The sequence below is a fragment of the Lynx rufus genome, unplaced genomic scaffold, assembly GCF_022079265.1.
Source record: "Lynx rufus isolate CCGP_SWC_20201006 ecotype Redwood Valley unplaced genomic scaffold, mLynRuf1.p SCAF_4, whole genome shotgun sequence".
Taxonomy (NCBI): Eukaryota; Metazoa; Chordata; class Mammalia; order Carnivora; family Felidae; genus Lynx; species Lynx rufus.
In genome coordinates, this window is record NW_025814856.1 from 150,400,020 (window position 1) to 150,417,640 (window position 17,621).

At 42.3% G+C, this 17,621-nt stretch overlaps 1 protein-coding gene across 1 annotated transcript in view; it reads left to right on the plus strand.

Annotated features, from left to right (window-relative positions):
- The window catches only part of EXOC4 (exocyst complex component 4), a 756,122-nt gene that overhangs the window by 675,377 nt on the left and 63,124 nt on the right, over positions 1-17,621 (plus strand). Inside the window, exon 15 of the mRNA XM_047095756.1 lies at positions 9,625-9,766. Coding sequence (XP_046951712.1) covers positions 9,625-9,766 — 142 coding nt within the window. The remainder of the gene's footprint in view (positions 1-9,624; positions 9,767-17,621) is intronic.

Here is a 17,621-nt window from a genome sequence, read left to right on the forward strand (position 1 = left end):
CTCGGGCAGCATGCTTGCTTTCTGTGTGGTTTGGTTTCACTATCTGTAGATGGACCTCATGTTTCTGATTTACGCTGTGAACAAGCCATCTCCAAAGGCTCTTTGGAAGAGTTACAAATGCTAAAGCCGGAAGGATCCCATTGAGACATGACTAAATGTTATCTCTTTGCCACATAATATTTTGGCCTCTGAAATTCTCTTGAAACTTACATCTGGGTTGCTTATTCACGTAAAATATCTGCCTAAGTATTTGTTAACACCTCAAGATGCTTTTTGATGCAGGGTTTTACAAAATACAAAAGGCTCACAAAGTCCGCGGAAATCTAATAGAGTCCCACAATAGTGCCTTTCAGCAGCAAGGACGGGAGCTGTTCATTAGCTTTTCCTCCATTTCTCTTTCATATCCGGCAGGAGCTGAATTGGCCACACCACACGCCTTTTGAGTCGATGATTAGGTTTTTACCAGGCCTCAGGGAGGATTATTTGGAATAAAGGAAAAATCAATCTTCATGTTTCCCCCCCAGGACCGAAGGGGACTAAGGTCTGTACTGTCACTCACAAGGCGTAAAAACCAGTGTGTCTGTGCTGGTTTGCCTTGTATAGAAGGAGGAGTCTCCAGCTAATGGCCTTGGATGACCTGGGGCTTGCTCAGGCCTGTTACCATCAAGCGCCGTTTTGTGAGTAGCAGAAGATGTGATCTTCCCTCTACAGAACTGCAGTGTGTGGCTTAAACCTGTTGGCTCAGAATCGGCCTCTTATCCTGTGGTAGCCTAAGGGAACAACTGTCCTTTTTTTTATCTTGGTTCTCATTTTTGTTTTGCCCTTTGCAATGAGCCCTACACGAATGACCCTTGTTTTCCCTCCATAGGTCAATATTTGGAATAATTCTTCAGTTTCACTCCTAGCCTTTCTTACCCTAAAATGGAATAATGTTCCAAGCTAATAAGCTTTAACATTAGGTTGAAAGGCGTTGTGGAGATTCAATGAAAAGAAAAAGATACGAAATTCTTTGATTTGTCCTTAGCGTGAAGATTCCATTCAACAGGCATTGTTGCCCAGTTTAAGGAAGAGCCATGGTCTGTGAGAGATGCCAGGAGAAGGAAGTTACTCCTTCTGTTCTCACAGACCTCACAAGCTACCAGGGACTCTCTCTCTCTAGGCAAATACAGCGTGAGGTGAGCAGTGCTGAAGGCCAGAAGAAGAAGAAGAAGGAGGTCCCTAACTTTGTGGCAGGTGCTGTGCGAGGGGCCACATTCTGCATTTGGTCGTCACAACAACTCTCTGAGGAGACACATGAGGAAAGTGAGGCTGACAGTGGTTAAGAACTGTTGTTCTATGGGGCGCCTGGGTGGCGCAGTCGGTTAGGCGTCCGACTTCAGCCAGGTCACGATCTCGCGGTCCGGGAGTTCGAGCCCCACGTCGGGCTCTGGGCTGACGGCTCAGAGCCTGGAGCCTGTTTCCGATTCTGTGTCTCCCTCTCTCTCTGCCCCTCCCCCGTTCATGCTCTGTCTCTCTCTGTCCCAAAAATGAATAAACGTTGAAAAAAAAAAATTAAAAAAAAAAAAAAAAAAAGAACTGTTGTTCTAGGGGTAATAAAAAGTGAGAGGATAAATTCTGTCCCTCTGGGAAGCAGGACGAAAGAGTATGGTTTCATAGAGATGAAAATTACTCTTAAGCAGCATCCTTAAAACTGAGCTCTTCACTGGGTGTTGTATGGAAACTAATTTGGCAATAAATTTCATATAATAATAAAAAAAAGAAAGCAAAAAAACTGAGCTCTTTATGAAAGTTTGCTCTTTGGGCTTTGTTTTATTTTATTTTTGCCTTCTAATAACACATTCTTACGTAAATGTTACTGAACATCTATGTCGTTAGGCTGGGTGGTAAGTAGGACAAGCATGCCTTTTCTTCCTCAAAGCATTACTGCCTCCAGTTAGGGTAATATAAGACATTTCAGAGGGGAAAGAAAGGGGTGACAGAGGGATGTTCCAAAGAACACGAAGTTATGTTGTCCATAAGTCTATGACTAACAGGAGAAAAGGTGTAACACATCATCATTTAAATAACAGTAGCACGGAACGGAAAGTAGGTCTTCGCCTCCTGTACCCACTTGAAACATTTTTTTTTTTTTAACCATCAACATTCTCAATTAGGTGATTAGACCCTAGAAAAGCAAATATAAATAGGACACAATCACTTTGTGCCCTAGTTCCTCCATTCTTGATCGTTTTTCCCTTCCTGGTAATGCATTCCTTCCATTTTTTTCCCACCCCAACTTGAGGGGGGGGGGGGAATCACTTCCATTTGTCCTTCTTCCCCTGTAAGAGTAGACAAAAGAGAGCTTCCTTCTGGAAGCAGCGGTGAAAAGGGTTGGCATTCGTGGCGCATAGCTATTAGCTGTAAAAGAATTCATTGGTTGGGTGTTACGTCTCACAGAGTAGGCTGTATTTCCAGAGTTGGTTATACACATGGATGCATGTACATGGTCTAATCTGAATAACGTATACATCGCTGTCCCTTGCCATTGGAATTCTATAGGCCAAGGAACAATCTGAGTCAACATTTTGGTTTTTAAAATCAACTGACTTTATTTGTTCACCCCCAAATCTTCTAGGGAAATCTGGACCGAAAAGAACTACTTATTATTTAAAAAGAACCATTGCTCTTGAAATAGGAAGCAAAATGAAGAGAACCTACGAAACATGATTCTTAGATAAGGCCTGCTCTTATACAAAAATGTAGCAAAAGAACTTCAAACTAGGTTCTGGATTGTTCAGTGGGTGGCAAGGAGTGACAAAATAAATTATTTGATCACAGTGGCAACAGCTAGGACTGGCAAAGAATAGCGAGGGGTTAAAAATGTGTTTCAGGAAAAAAGAATGAATGATGAAAAAGAGTCACCATGAAACGTTAGTTTGGAGTAATTGGCAGATAAAGAAAGGACATCGCTGTCCTGAGAAGATTCAAATTAGACGCGAATAAGACAGTGGATCCTTCAGTTCGCGAAGATCACCTATGCTTCCAGAAGCCAGTAGGCTTCACAAACACATAAGTGACGTACTTAACAAACACTTATAAAGTGACTAATGTGTACAAAACACGGGGGTAGGGAGACGGTTAGCTTGTATAGGCTTGCAAATAATTCAAGGGAATGAATAAAAAGTAGGGATGGTGGCACAGAAAAATTGAGAAGACTGAGGACAGAGCTAGCTCCCATTGTCATTGACGGTCCATCTTGGAACCACAACGTCATAGTGTCTGACGCCTTTAAATCCTACCCCAGGGTTGGGCTCCACAGTAGCACATCCCTCAGGCATTTAAGGAGAGGGGAGAGTTAGGTGGAGGGTCTCCTGTCACAGCCCCCTTTGACTCCGTGAGCCTCATGAGTCCTTAATGTCACAGCCCTAATCAGCAGTCCTACTTTTTTATTTTTTAAAAATGTCAGCCAGGTAACAACATCACAGGATCTCAAAATTATTTACAGAACCTAATAACCCATTGCTCTGGGAGGGAGGAAGATGCTATTACCACAGTTTTCTAAACAGGGAAACTGAAGATTAGAAATTAAGTAAATTTATTCTGGGTTCAAGCAGACGTCATTCTGTGGTGTCTGTCATTTTGCCATACAGATAGCAAGGGGAGTCAGAAATAACGATTGTACCAAAATTTGATCTTCTAAAATGTTTTCCAGCCATTAGATCTCATGGGATCATTCTTCATTGTCTTTTAACCATCTTCTGAAAAGCTGGAATTCACAGAGTTAACCTTTCTTTTCCTGCCATGATAACCATCTTTCCCTTTTCAATTTATCACTTTCGCGACAGCTGATACCGGTCTAAGCTAATATTGTGGCAATTTTAGATAATATTGCAGATGCACAAGGACATCCTCACATGAATCAATTAAAGAAGTCACAGTAAGTTGCCACTGAAAGTGGAGCAGCTGCATCCTTGAAAACAGATGCTCTTCTGGGTCTGAATGAGTCCAATTTTGACTAATTTTAAGACTTAAACACATTTCAGTCTGGTTAATATTAGGATGTGGAACCACTTGAGACATCCTAATGTCCTAGGCTGATTGCCCCTCCATGACAGCATGTTGGCTTTCCTTGAAAGATGCTGGTTATTTGATATGCCGGGGACTTTAAGTCAGTCAAAAAGAGAGGACCCCCAAGTCTTGGCTGCCACTAGGTGGAAATTAAAGTGACTTCTAACGGCAACACAATTTATAAGGAGAGTGCTTGGGCGGTAGGAATTGACCAGAAAGCCTTTAGCCTGTGCTTCTGCAAGATTCCTGAATAGCCCAGGACACCAGTTATAATGAGCTATTTCCATATCCCCACTCAGCCCCCAAAATATACTCAAGAAACTAAGGAAGAAGTTATAATTGTAAGTGGCAAGCTCTGCCTTCTCTTTCCTGATTTTTATCAGTCTGTTATTATGTGAATTCTTTGTCCTGTCACGTTGGTCAATTAAATCACTTGTTCTGTTTAATTAAAAAAGCATTGATTGAGCTCCTGCCATGCCTCCAGCAGATATAGATAGATATAGATATATAGATAATCTCTGCCCTGAAGGAGTTAATGATCTGCTAGGGGGACATACTGATAAACAGATAATGCCAGTGGAATATGATAACTACTGTAATAGAATTATGTGGAAAGAAAACCCCCAGAGGAGCCAGTGACCCTGCCTGGAGAGTCAGGAAACACTTCCTGAGCCAGAAAGCACGAATAGTTTAGAAAGGGGATTAAGAGCCATGGAAGGTATAGAATCCTTAAAACAGCAAGATCTGTTTTGGGAACTTGCTTTCAAAAGATGTCAGATTAAAGGGCCAGGATGGGAAGGAAGGGAGATAAATTGGCAAGGAAGGAGAAAATGGTGAAAGATGGAGAAAAACTAAAGTGTTGGACAGAAACCAAAAACCATGGGAAGCCTAGTTGTTTAAGGAGCTTGGACTTCAACATATCAGCAATGGGAAACACTGATGTTATTTTTACAAGGAGGTGACAAAGTCTAATTTGTGTTTTAGATAAATAACTCTACTTCTCTAACTCATATTTAGCGAGCTAAATATGGAGGGTTGAATTAAGGTAGAGGCCAGGCATGAGGCCTACTATTGTGGTAGTTCATGGAAGAGGTGAGGGCTAAACCAAGAAAATCACAACAGATCCAGAAAAGACAAAAGATATTAAGAGACAAGGGTGCCTGGGTGGCTCGGTCAGTTAAGCGTCCAACTTTGGCTCGGGTCACGATCCTCATGGCTCATGAGTTCGAGCCCCACATCCGGGTCTGTGCTGACAGCTCAGACCCTGGAGCCTGCTTCGGATTCTGTGTCTCCCTCCCTCTCTCTCTGCCCCTCCCCTGCTCATGCTCTATCTCTCTCTGTCTCTCGAAAATAAACATTAAAAAAAAATTTTTTTTTAAAGCTGTTGAGAGACAGGAAATGGAATTTGCAGAAATTAGCCTTTGCCGAGGAGAGTGAGGGAAAGGAGAGGCTCAAAAATCACTCTCAGGTTTGCAGCTGAGACTCCTAGATCGCCACACCCCCGATGGAAAGGGAATTCAGGGTAAAGAGTAAATGCCAAAGATAGATAATGAGCTTAGTTTTGGACACATTGCATTTGAGATGCCTGTGTGATGTACACAGGTAAAGCTAGCCTGCACACACTTGATCACATGAAGTTTAGGAGTCACCAGTCCCTAGGTAATAGCAAAAACTATGAAAATGGATGAGCTCACTCAGAACATACAGAATGACAAGTAAGGGAAATGAATAGAGAAAAAAGGCCTGGGAACACCAGCACTCGTGGGTGGGCTACAGGGAGAGGATCCAGGGAAAGAGACAATGAAAACAATGTCAGAGACGTAAAAGTACCTCCAGGGGTGTAGGGTGCCATCTAAGCCAAAAGAGAACAGAAATTAAGAAAAATTGAACGTAGCAGAGAACCTTTCTGAAGTTAGGACTGAAAAGCACCCATTGGATTTGGCAATTAGGATATCATCCGAATAACGATGTAATAATGTGGTGAAGGCAGAAGGATTATGACACATGGAAAAGTTAATAGAAGAGGCAAGACCACAGAGAAAGCACGTGTTGACGATTCCTTTGAAGTCTTCATGAGAATCTGAGGTCCTTAAGAGAGGGGTGAGGAGAGAATAGGAAGGACAAAGCAGCAGCACAAATTTGGGAAGGCTGCCAAGAACAGGAAAGAGCCAAACCAAGCACTGGCAGAGGAAGGACAAGGGGCATGGAAGGTGTTCTTGAGATGAAGAGCCAGAAATTTTTTTGCGGCAACGACCCGTACTTTTGTTTCCCCATCAAAAGATGGGTGGCAGAATTGGTCCAGGATTAGATCAAGCTGCCACTGAAGAGTCTGTTTGAAGGTCGTTGGGCAAATGGTGACACATGGCCTCCTCTAGCTACAAACAAGGCTCGGAATGCAAGCATTTAGGTTTCTGGAGTCTTGCAGAGTGAGCAGGGGAGAATTGGAAATATGTGTCGGTTCACCTAACCAAGCAGTGTCTGCCCTAGAGAGCAAGTGTCAGCATCCTCATATAGACCAATCAATTGAGTACAGAAAGCCACAGTTACATTGCCACAATTAGTTAGCTAGGAGTCTCAAAGATGCCTGCTTTTATACAATGGTTGTAAGAGGAATGGAATAGGACGAATGATCTGATGCGACCCCTCCCTAGTATTAGCAAAACAGCTCAAAGTGTATATTTTAATTAAATGAGCAAGTACTAACATTTTTAAAGTCTAGTATATGTGGGCTTTGCTGATATGAAGAACAATCCCCAAGATCTATAACCACATAGCCTCTAAAAGGATATGTCCGTTTGTGTGTGTCCAGTAGCCTTCTATCTTGACTATATCCCAAGCCAATTCCGTCAGCACTGCTTATTTGTAGATTTCCACTGGACATTTAAGAGAGAGTTCCTTATTTTGTGTTGTATTTGTTTGCCGTGCTCAGCAGTTTTTGGCTCAGTCTATTCCTTCCTGTTAAGAAAACTTCGCAAATTTCAGTGAGCCCTCAGGAATTCAGAGGCCAGCTTTTCAGTAGAACTCTGGGCTGTGATTTTTCATGCTCCTTTACTAAAATGTTATGTTTTTGTTGTAGATTACAGCCAAGTGAAATGTACAGTGCACTGCCTTTTTAATCTCCTTTTTACCTCACTCACTCCAAGTTTTATCTGGACTGTTTCTCTTCCATGAACTTACTCTACTTGGATTCTTTTTTTAATTTAACTTCCTTGGTGGAATTTGTCTAGAATGCCTTTGATGGAGTTTAGGAGATCGGTATAACTCTGGACCTCAAGCCGGGCGTCTGATTTCTTCAGGGTCTGATTTCTGCACCTTATCGTTGGCACTTAAAGAGCTCTCAAACCACAGTAACTGACCGTCATTCGGCAGTGGAGTCCAGGGACTCAAAAGCCCTAACATGCTTTGAAGTATTAGAAAAATGTTACTCGTAGGCACTTTCATCCAGCCTGCCAAATGAAAACATTATGAAGGCAGTGATCTCACCTCGCAGTCGTACAGCATGACCAGTGTTAACCTGAGAGAGGCGGCACCATGCCACGTGTCCATTCCTACAGATCGAGGTGGTGAGCATCTTGAACGATGCCAGGGCTGGCAGTAATGCGAAGACTATTTCACTGCATTTCCTTCTTCCTTACAGATCAGATCCCTTGGCCTGAATTTGTTTGTTTGTTTGTTTGGTTTTTGTTTAATCTTTGCCACGTATTAAAGTCTGGTTCTCCAGAGGAGATCTTGGCCTTATGAAGCTGGACTGTCTCTCTGGGTCCTTCTCTGGGCTTAGCAAAGTCCAGAAACAGATGCAGCTGTGAAAGGCTTGACTGCAGACACCGCTGTAGTCAGATGTGACTCTCTACCCTGTGAGGCAAACCCCTCCTGAGTTAGTCAGTGATGCTTTGCCAAATCTTACGTGCCCTAGATCCCAGGAGCCTTTCTTCCAAAAGATACTGCGTCCTCTGACAGAAGAATTTTCAGATGGAAAAGCAAAAAATACCAGTAACGGAATTTCGAGATGGGATTACCTTTTAAGTACCTTGTTGCTATAATTAAGCTTAAGACTCTTAACCTGGACAAGTCACATGCCAATGAATAATGATAATTGCTTATTATTTGTATAATCTTAAGGGAGATTGACATGCTGTTCTTCTATGTGTCTTACCTACAATGGCCCATTTAATGCCCCCCCAAAGCCCCATGTCATAGGTACTGTTATCTCCATTTGACAGCGAGAAACTGAGGCAGACATAATTTAAGGATTTAGCGCTCAGTCACATAATAAGTAAGTAGTGGAGACAGGATTCAAAGCCAGTCTTGGAAACTCTAGAGAACTAAGAACTCCTCAATGAAATTGCCAAGTTAATTGCTGGTGATCTTTGAGAAACTGTGGGTAACGGGATATGCAGCAGAAGTCTAGACACAAATGTGGTTCGCACTTTTGCTGTTAAATTTTGTCAATTACTTGATAGGGATACAGAAGGTAGCTTTCTCAGATTTTCCACAAAGACCTTTTGGGGCTTTTAACTGATTATAAGCTCTGTACAAGTTAAAGTAGAATACAGCGTGCTCTGCCTAACCCCCCCCCCAAGAAGATTTCGGGCTTACGTGCAAACAGCATAGCATCCAGAACAGGGGGGCTGATCATTCTCTCTAGAAAGGTCAGACCTACTGTAGTATTTACTACACATTTCAAGGGACAGAATGTTTTTGTTAGCAAATTATGAGAATTATAAAATAATTCAATCTGGTTATTTGAGGAATACCTGAAAAACTGGGGACAGTTAGCCTGGGAAGGGGAAGACTTCAGGGAAGCCAAAAGAGGGGATATCTTCAATACTTGAAGTACCAGCATATAGGGCAATGATTGCCAAGTTGGTAGGATCAGAGCCAGTGATTAGAATTGAATGGCAACAGGGGCGCCTGGGTGGCTCAGCTGGTTAAGCATCCGACTCTTGGTTTCAGCTCACGTCATGATCTCAGCATCGTGAGTGACTTCAAGCCCCACGTCAGGCTCTGCACTGACGGCTGACAGCACAGAGCCTGCTTGGGATTCTCTGTCTCTCCCACTCTCTCTTTCACTCGCTTGTGTACACATGTGTGCATGTGCGTGCTCTCTCTCTCTCTCTCTCTCTCTCTCTCAAAATAAACAAACTTAAAAAAAAGAAATTAACGGCAACAGATAACGGCTAGATATCGATGGTCAAATCCTTCAGAGATGAAGTAGGCTGCCTTAAAAGGTATCGAATTTTCTTTCGTAAACATTTGCGTGAGTAATACAACCAGAAGCGCAACAGCCACTTGAAGATGTACAAGGGACACAAGCAGAGACCACATGGTTGGGCCAGATGACGATTAAAGTCACTTCCAGCTCTGAGTTTCTGTTCTATAATTCTGTGAGTTGATTGCAGACGATCGGTGTTGAATCGAGTACAGAGGTAGGCTGTCATGTCTTGGACGTCTCATGCTGCCAACACTGACATTAGCCAAATTGGTCAAAACACGATGAACAACAAAATAGTGCGTCGCTTCAAACAAATCTGTGGGCACCTAGTGCAGTGACTGGGGTTTTCTCCCCATTTCTTTCAGTGCTGTCTCCTGCTCAAGAGAGCCACGTGAACATGGATCTTCCCCCAGTGTCGGAGCAGATCATGCAGACTCTGAGCGAACTTGCCAGATCTTTCCAGGATATGGCTGACCGCTGCTTGCTGGTCCTACACCTGGAAGTCAGGTACGACACAGCCAAGCCAGGGCTTTGCTCTTTGAATGCACAGTGGGTCATAAATCGCTTGCTGCTTTCTGGGGAGTGTCACCACAACTTTTGATTCTGAGTTTTGATGCTGTCCTTTTTTTTTTTTTTACACTGAACGTGATTTTTAGTGTTAATCAGTCACGGTAAAAGTTTTTCAGCATGTGCTGTATCATCAGCGTGGTGATTCAGTGTTCGCATGGCTTGTGACATCAGCATGATGTGGATTTGAATGTCCCTACCAGCTAACTGGTCCATCTTAAGTCAGTTAGTGACCTTTACTAGTCCTGTTTTCTCATCTTAAAAATACAACAATAATTCCTCACTTAGAGACTTTAAAAATGAAATAATAAATAATAAGTACAATGCCGGCCACAAAATAAGGGCTCAAGTGTGGTAGTTCTGCGATTATGGTGACTTTATTGTCACTGATATTTTTACCGACATACTCTGCTAATCAGTAAGGAAGTGTATGGATGCAAGAACCATGGGCCCTTCCTACAAGAACTTAAAGCCCAGGAGGAGGTTATGTTAGATAATAACTGAGGAGAAAAGTTTCAAACATCTTTGAATATGGCATCCCATATTCTTGGACTCTTTCCTTCCCCTGCAGTGTAGAACATTCTCAGGTTTGCTGGCCTCTCTTACCACAACTATGGAAATGGTAGAAAGAAAAGACTGGGAAGTTTTCAATCGTTTGCTCATTCAGTAAACATTTACCGAGTGCCCTCTTTGTGCCGGGCAGTGTTCTAGAAATTGGGATACGGCAATGAAAAAAACACTCAAGGTTCCTGCTCTCATGGAGCTACATTATAATGGGGGAATATGGCCAATGAGTGAACAAAAAAGATAATTTCCGAAAAGTGCAACAAACAAAATAAAATAGCATAATGGAATCAAGCAATGCTAGCCAACAAAAATGTAAAGTGAGCTATATGTTCAAACCACATAGATAATTAAAATTTTCTAATAGTCACATTTGAAATAGTAGAGAGAGACATAAATTATAATCTATTTTATCTAAACCAGTGTATCACAAATATTATCATTTCAGCATGTAACCTGAAAATTATTAATGAGCTATTTTGCCTTTTTGTGTACTAAGCCTTTTAAATTTGCATATTTTACACTCACAGCACCTTGACATTCAGACTGGTCACATTTCAAGTGCTTGATAGCCACACGTGGCTAGTGCTGTCATAATGGACAGTGCAGGGAGTAGAGGGGTTTGACTACAAAGGGGGATTGGCTCTTTTGTTTTTTTGTTTTTTAATAGTGTGGTCAGAGAAAATTGACAGGATAACAAGAAGGAGCCATCTGTACAAAGCCCCAGGAGAAAAGAATTTCAGACGGAGAGGGCAACACTCCAAGGTCCTGAGAAAATCGAGCTTGGCAGTGCTGAGGAATGGAGAGGGGTCCAGTATAACCATAGCCCTATGACCAAGGAGGTGGGAGGAGTGGAAGGGATACATAAAGAGGCGGGCTGGAGCCTGACCATGTGTGGTCACCAAGCCTGGCACATTATAGCGACCCTCAGACCAAGTAAATAGTTCAGATTTTATTTTAAGTGCATTAAGAAGTCATAGAAGGGTTGTAGACAAGGGACAGAACTTCATTCATTCACTCACTCTTTCATCCATTTACCTTTTTTAAAGTCTTTATTTATTTATTTTGAGAGAGACAGCAACAGTATGAGCAGGGAGGAGGCAGAGAGAGAGGCAGAGAGAGAATCCCAAGCAGGCTCTGGGGCTGCCAGCTGTGGAGCCCAACGTGGGACTCGAACTCACAAACCATGAGATCATGGCCTGAGCCAAAACCAAGAATCAGACTCTTAACCGACTGAGCCACCAAGGCGCCCTCCCCCCGCATTTACGTTTTTAAAAGAGCACCTTAACTGTCGTTTGGAAAAGGGATGATAGGAAGAAATATGAATGGAAGCATAGCGACCATTGAGACCAGTTACGAGCACCAGAGTAACAGGTGGAGGTGTGCCAAGGGTTGGTTTGAGATACATCCCAAAGGTAGAGCTGATGAAATGTGTTGATCGACTGGGTCGGGCGCAGGGGCTGGTGGCAGTGAAAGAGGGGACCCAAGGAAAACCACCAGCTTTGGGGTGAGAGTAATTATGTGGATGCCAGGGCCATTAACTAACTGAGGTGAGAAAGTCTGAAGGGAGGAGAAAGGTTGAGAGAGGGGTGGAAGCCAAGACTTCCGTCTTGGAAACGTTCAGTTTGAGATGCTTCCTAGACCTCTAGGTAGCAATGTCAGATAGTTGGATAGAGGCTTTTGGGACTTCAGGATCAGAAAACTCAAGATCAGAGACTATATACATTACATCAGAAAGGGTGATACATTTTCTTCTATATTACCATGAGACGTTATTAAAGTTTATGGAGTATTTTGCTTTCTCGTTTGGAGTCTTTACTATATTAAGTTTTTAAAAATGTAAATAGACCCCCTCTCTCTGTCCCTCCCTCGCTCATGCTCTGCCTCTCTCACTCTCAAAAACGAATAAATGTTTTTTAAAAAAATGGGGGGAGGGGGCGCCTGGGTGGCTCAGTCGGTTGGGTGTCCGACTTCAGCTCAGGTCATGATCTCGCAGTCCGTGAGTTCGAGCCCTGCATCGGGCCCTGTGCTGACAGCTCGGAGCCTGGAGCCTGCTTCAGATTCTGTGACTCCCTCTCTCTGTCCCTCCCTCGCTCATGCTCTGTCTCTCTCACTCTCAAATATGAATAAATGTTAAAAAAAATGTAAATAGGATTTTGGTTCACATGTTTGGACTCCAGTTAGAACTTGGATACCTTTAGGGTGCTGGGTGGCTCAGTTGGTTAAGCGTCCAACTTTGACTCAGGTCATGATCTCACGGTTCGTGGGTTCGAGCCCTGCATCAGGCTTGTGCTGACAGCTCGGAGCCTGGAGCCTGCTTCGGATTCTGTGTCTCCCTCTCTCTCTGCTCCTCCCCCACATCTCCCTCTTTCTCTGCTCCTCCCCCACTCATTCTCTGTCTCTCTCTCTCTCTCAAAAATAAATAAACATTAAAAAAAAAGAACTTGGATATCTTCAGGTGTGCTCAGGCAAAGCCAAATTGATAATGTATTGTGGATGTCATTTCTTTTGTACGCCTCGTGCTTTTTTCATTCTTCATTATCTTGTCCAGTGAGTTACTTCTTAATTGCTTATGAGCACCTTGTGAGTGGAGTAAGAGAAGAAGCATTGCAGATTTGAAATGTTTTACCCAGCATTATTTCCAATTTTGTTTCTCACATGCAGCTGTCCAGAAAGAAAGGCTCTTCCTCTGTGTTTTCTGACTTGTTTTACGATAGTTTGTAGATTTGTTTTCTATTTATTTACAGGCTGACAGTGAAATAAATCGGGTGGTTTCTATGAATAGATAAATGCAATAGACAAAACAAAAACCAAAACAAAAAACAGTAACATTCTTATGCCTCTGTTACCCGGGTTGCACAGAAAAGCAAGGGAACATCAAATTAATTACTATCACAGCTCCTGGAATTTATGCTAGTGATTGTGTTGGGAGCACAGTGTCTTCCACATTCAGAATTAGCTGCTTGTCCTCTAGTTAATTCCAAGTGGGAGATTTTCAACACATTTGAGGAAGTCTTTTAAATCCTCAACCTCTAGTCTGTCCTTTTTATTTTGGTACATCATGACAGTACTATTCTTAATGCTGAACATATTTTAGTCATTATTTGTTAACTCTACAAGAAACTACCCATTGCTCTATCTCCTTCAACATTCGTTTAAAAACAGAAAAAGGTCATTGTAAGCATGAAGAACAAAAAGGACCGAGTTTTAGAGTCCTGGATGCAGAATTCTCTTTCCTTGACTTTCGCTCAGAGCACTAAACATGTTTATTTTCTCAAAGTTAAACTCCTTCATCTTATAACATGGTTTCAGCATTCAGGTTGCTTTCTTATGAATGTGCTTCATATTGTCTTTGTCCCTTTGAAAGTATGGTAGATGACACTAGGCAGAAAGCTCCATGGATGGCTCAGATAATGAATGTGGACACACTTCATTCATTCCTTGTCACAGGGATGTGCACTTTTGTGTGCATCTGTTTATACGGTTGATGACACTATATCAATAGGCCGTACGTATAGGATCCGTACACGGTCCTATAATAATGCTGAGGGGCGCCTGGGTGGCGCAGTCGGTTAAGCGTCCGACTTCAGCCAGGTCACGATCTCGCGGTCCGTGGGCTCGGGCCCCGTGTCGGGCTCTGGGCTGATGGCTCGGAGCCTGGAGCCTGTTTCCGATTCTGTGTCTCCCTCTCTCTCTGCCCCTCCCCCGTTCATGCTCTGTCTCTCTCTGTCCCAAAAATAAATAAACGTTGAAAAAAAAAATTAAAAAAAAAAAAATAATGCTGAAATAAGGAGACTGCTGAGCGCTCTGGATATCCACAGCGCGTGACCGTGGAAGAGACTCTCGGCTCCCAGAAGGCAGGAATCAGGTGTGCCTTGTTCATTCCTGTGGCCCCAGAACCTGGAACAGTCCTGCTACATATTAGGTGCTCAATAAAAACCTGAATGCTTCTTGCGAATTAGCTGGTTTGAAATCAAGCCTCGATAAAACACGTGCTATTTCTCCAACCAAAACCTGTTGCCCTTTCAAGAAAATGAATTGGTTTGGAGACTCTGTTTTCACCATATGCTAAGAAGTACAGAGATGCATGGCCAGCATCACCCTTGTCACCAGAATCTGCTAGCGTTTGTTTTGCTCCCATCCTGCCGTACAAGAGAATTAGAACTCAGGGCCTGTCACTCAGGAGCTGGTGCAATGAAGAAGTGCCTGGGTAGGTACTGTCTCTGGTACTTTTACCCCAGAAGCCACTGAAATAATATAGCACCACAGAAATTACCAGGGAGAAAAAAGCATGGAAAATGCTAGCGAGAAGTCCAGAACAATTTCAAACGCCCAAGTGTGTCTTTTTCACCAATTTTTTTTTATATCCGTAGCCCGTATTTTTTTGTAACATGTTAAAGTTCAAGCCAGAAAGTGTTCTCAAATCCAGTAGGTTCTGCATTTAAGGACCCGTCCAAAGAGCATTTGACATTTTACCTGCGTCACTTTCGGTCACATTTAACCAATAATCAGCCCCTTTCCACAGTTTGAAGCCTAAGGCAAATGACACCCCCAAGAAGTGAAAGACATGGTGAGACCATTTAAAATTGTTGAAGTGGTGTTTTTTTTTTTCCTATTTGAACTTTAGAAGAAGAAAATTAAGTTGCCATTTGAGTCCAAGATGCCAAGAATGTCACCTTTATCGGCTGATTTCTCTCGCCATCAGGAGGGCTCTAAGTGGGTTCAACAGCAACCGCCTGTCACTGTTGGGATCCTGAGTGTGCAATTTCTGAAAATCAACCACCCTCCTGTGTAATCAGCAATATTTGCAGAAAACCTTAATGCCAAGGTCGTGTTAAGGTCAGCAACAACATGCCAGAATCCAAAGAAAACACTTTTTGAATTTGACATTGGCCAGCGACTGTTTTCTTTTTCACCTCTAATCACTGGGGGAGAGGAAGATCGTACCTTAAAGCCGTCTTACTTCTCTCTTCTGCCACTCACTTCAGGATCTTAGAAGCGCTCACCTCCAATTCAGGAGAATGTCCCAAGCAGTCTCTCTCCTTTCAGTTGCTCCCATTCTTCACCATCAGCCCACCCGTTATACTGTGCTAGAGTGATCTTGCCAAAGCTTGTATCTGATTATGTCATTCCACCTCTTAAAATCCTAAGGCTCCCTAGAAGCCATTCTCAGGTGAAACCCAGAATCCTTAGATGGCCTCCAAAGCTGAATGACCTACCCATGTCCCCAGCCTCACCTCATGCCCCTGTCTTCATATGTGATCTCTGCATACCAAAAGGAACCACTTGTCATTCCTCAAAACCAACCTTCATTCACACCCTCATGCCTTTGTCCAGAGTCTTCCCTTGCTAGAGTTATGTCATCTGTAATTTACTGTAAAAATACCTTAGCACTGATGGCTTGATCTTACTTTCAGCTAAGAGCTGCTCAGTTTAAATGTCAACCACAGTAGCCATCAATTTCCCTAGTCATGAATCCCACCCCAGATTGGTCAACTTTCATTCTATCAGAAGGGTCACCTTCCGGAGGGCACTGCAACCAGTGCAGTTACTAGTATCTTGATAACACTATACACCTTGCCAATTAGCAGATGAATGCCAGTATAAACTTTCGTTGGCGAAATTAGTCATTAGTTGATGCAGCTATTAGATCACCACTGATAATGAAAATGAACTGATAGTCAAGATACTTAGATTCCCCTGCATGAGCAGGTTATAAGAATACATCACATCCTATACAAAATTATAAAACCTAAAACTATAAAACTTCTAGAAGAAAACATAGGGAAAGAAATTCTGTGACTTTGTTTAGGCCAAGATTTATTACATAGGACCCGAAAAACACCATCCAAAAAGAAAAAAGTGATAAATTGAAGTCCATCAAAATTGAAAACCATTCTTTTTTTTTTTAATTTTTTTTTAACGTTTATTTTTGAGACAGAGAGACACAGAGCATGAATGGGGGAGGGTCAGAGAGAGGGAGACACAGAATCTGAAACAGGCTCCAGGCTCTGAGCTGTCAGCACAGAGCCCGATGCGGGGCTCGAACTCACGGACCGCGAGATCATGACCTGAGCGGAAGTCAGCCGCTTAACCGACTGAGCCACCCAGGCGCCCCGAAAACCATTCTTAAAAAGACATCACTAAAATGAAAAGACAAGCCAAAGAGTGAGATAAAATATTTGTAAAATGCATATCTAATAAAGGAGTTGTATCCAGAACATATAAAGAACACCCAAAACAACCCATTAAAAAAGGTGGGCAAGAATTATGAGCACAAAGGTATATGGATGGCAGACAAGCACATGAAAATATGCCCAACATCATTAGTCATTAGGAAACTGAACATTTAAAATCACAATGAGATATCACTGTACACATCTATTAGAATGTGTTCTATTAATTTTTTTTTAAACTAACAAACACTGAAGGCTTTATGCAAAGTGAACTAAGTGTGACAAAGACAAATACTGCATGGTGGCACTTATATGCAGAATTGAAAAAAAAAAAGTCAAAGTCATAGAAACAGAATAGGAAAGTTGTGGCTGGGACTGGGGGAAATAGAGGTTGGTGAAGGTACAAACTTCTGGCTATAAGGTTTGAATAAGGCCCAAGAATCTAATTTAAAACATGGTGACTATGGTTGATGACACTGTATTGTATAATTGAAATTTGTTAAGATGCTAAAAGTAGAACTTAAATGTTCTCATGGTTAAAAAAAAAAAAAAAAAAAAAAGAATAAATATGTGATGGACATGTTCATTAACCAGACTGGGGAAAGCCTTCCACAAGGAATGTGTATATCAAATCATGATGTGTACTTACAGTGTCTCACAGTATTATAGATCAGTTATACCTCAGTAAAGCTAAAATCTTTTTAAAAACTGATGACAGTAGGTGCTGGTGTGGATGCTCAGCATCTGGAACTCTCATACGCTGCTGGTAGGAAAGCGAAATGGCATAGCACCTTTGGAAAATAGTTTGGCAGTTTCTTATAAAATTAAAATATCTACATGACCCAGCGATTCTAGTACTTACCCATTGGAAATGAAAATTTGTATTTACCCAAAATCCCGTACCTGAAGCAGCTTTTTGTGATATCACCCCAGAGTAGAAACAGTCCAGATGTCAGCGGACGAATGGTTAAATTGTGGTACCTCCATACAGTGGAGATGTGCTCAGCAGTCACAAGGAATGAACATTAAAGTGGATAAGTCACAGATGCCTCAGG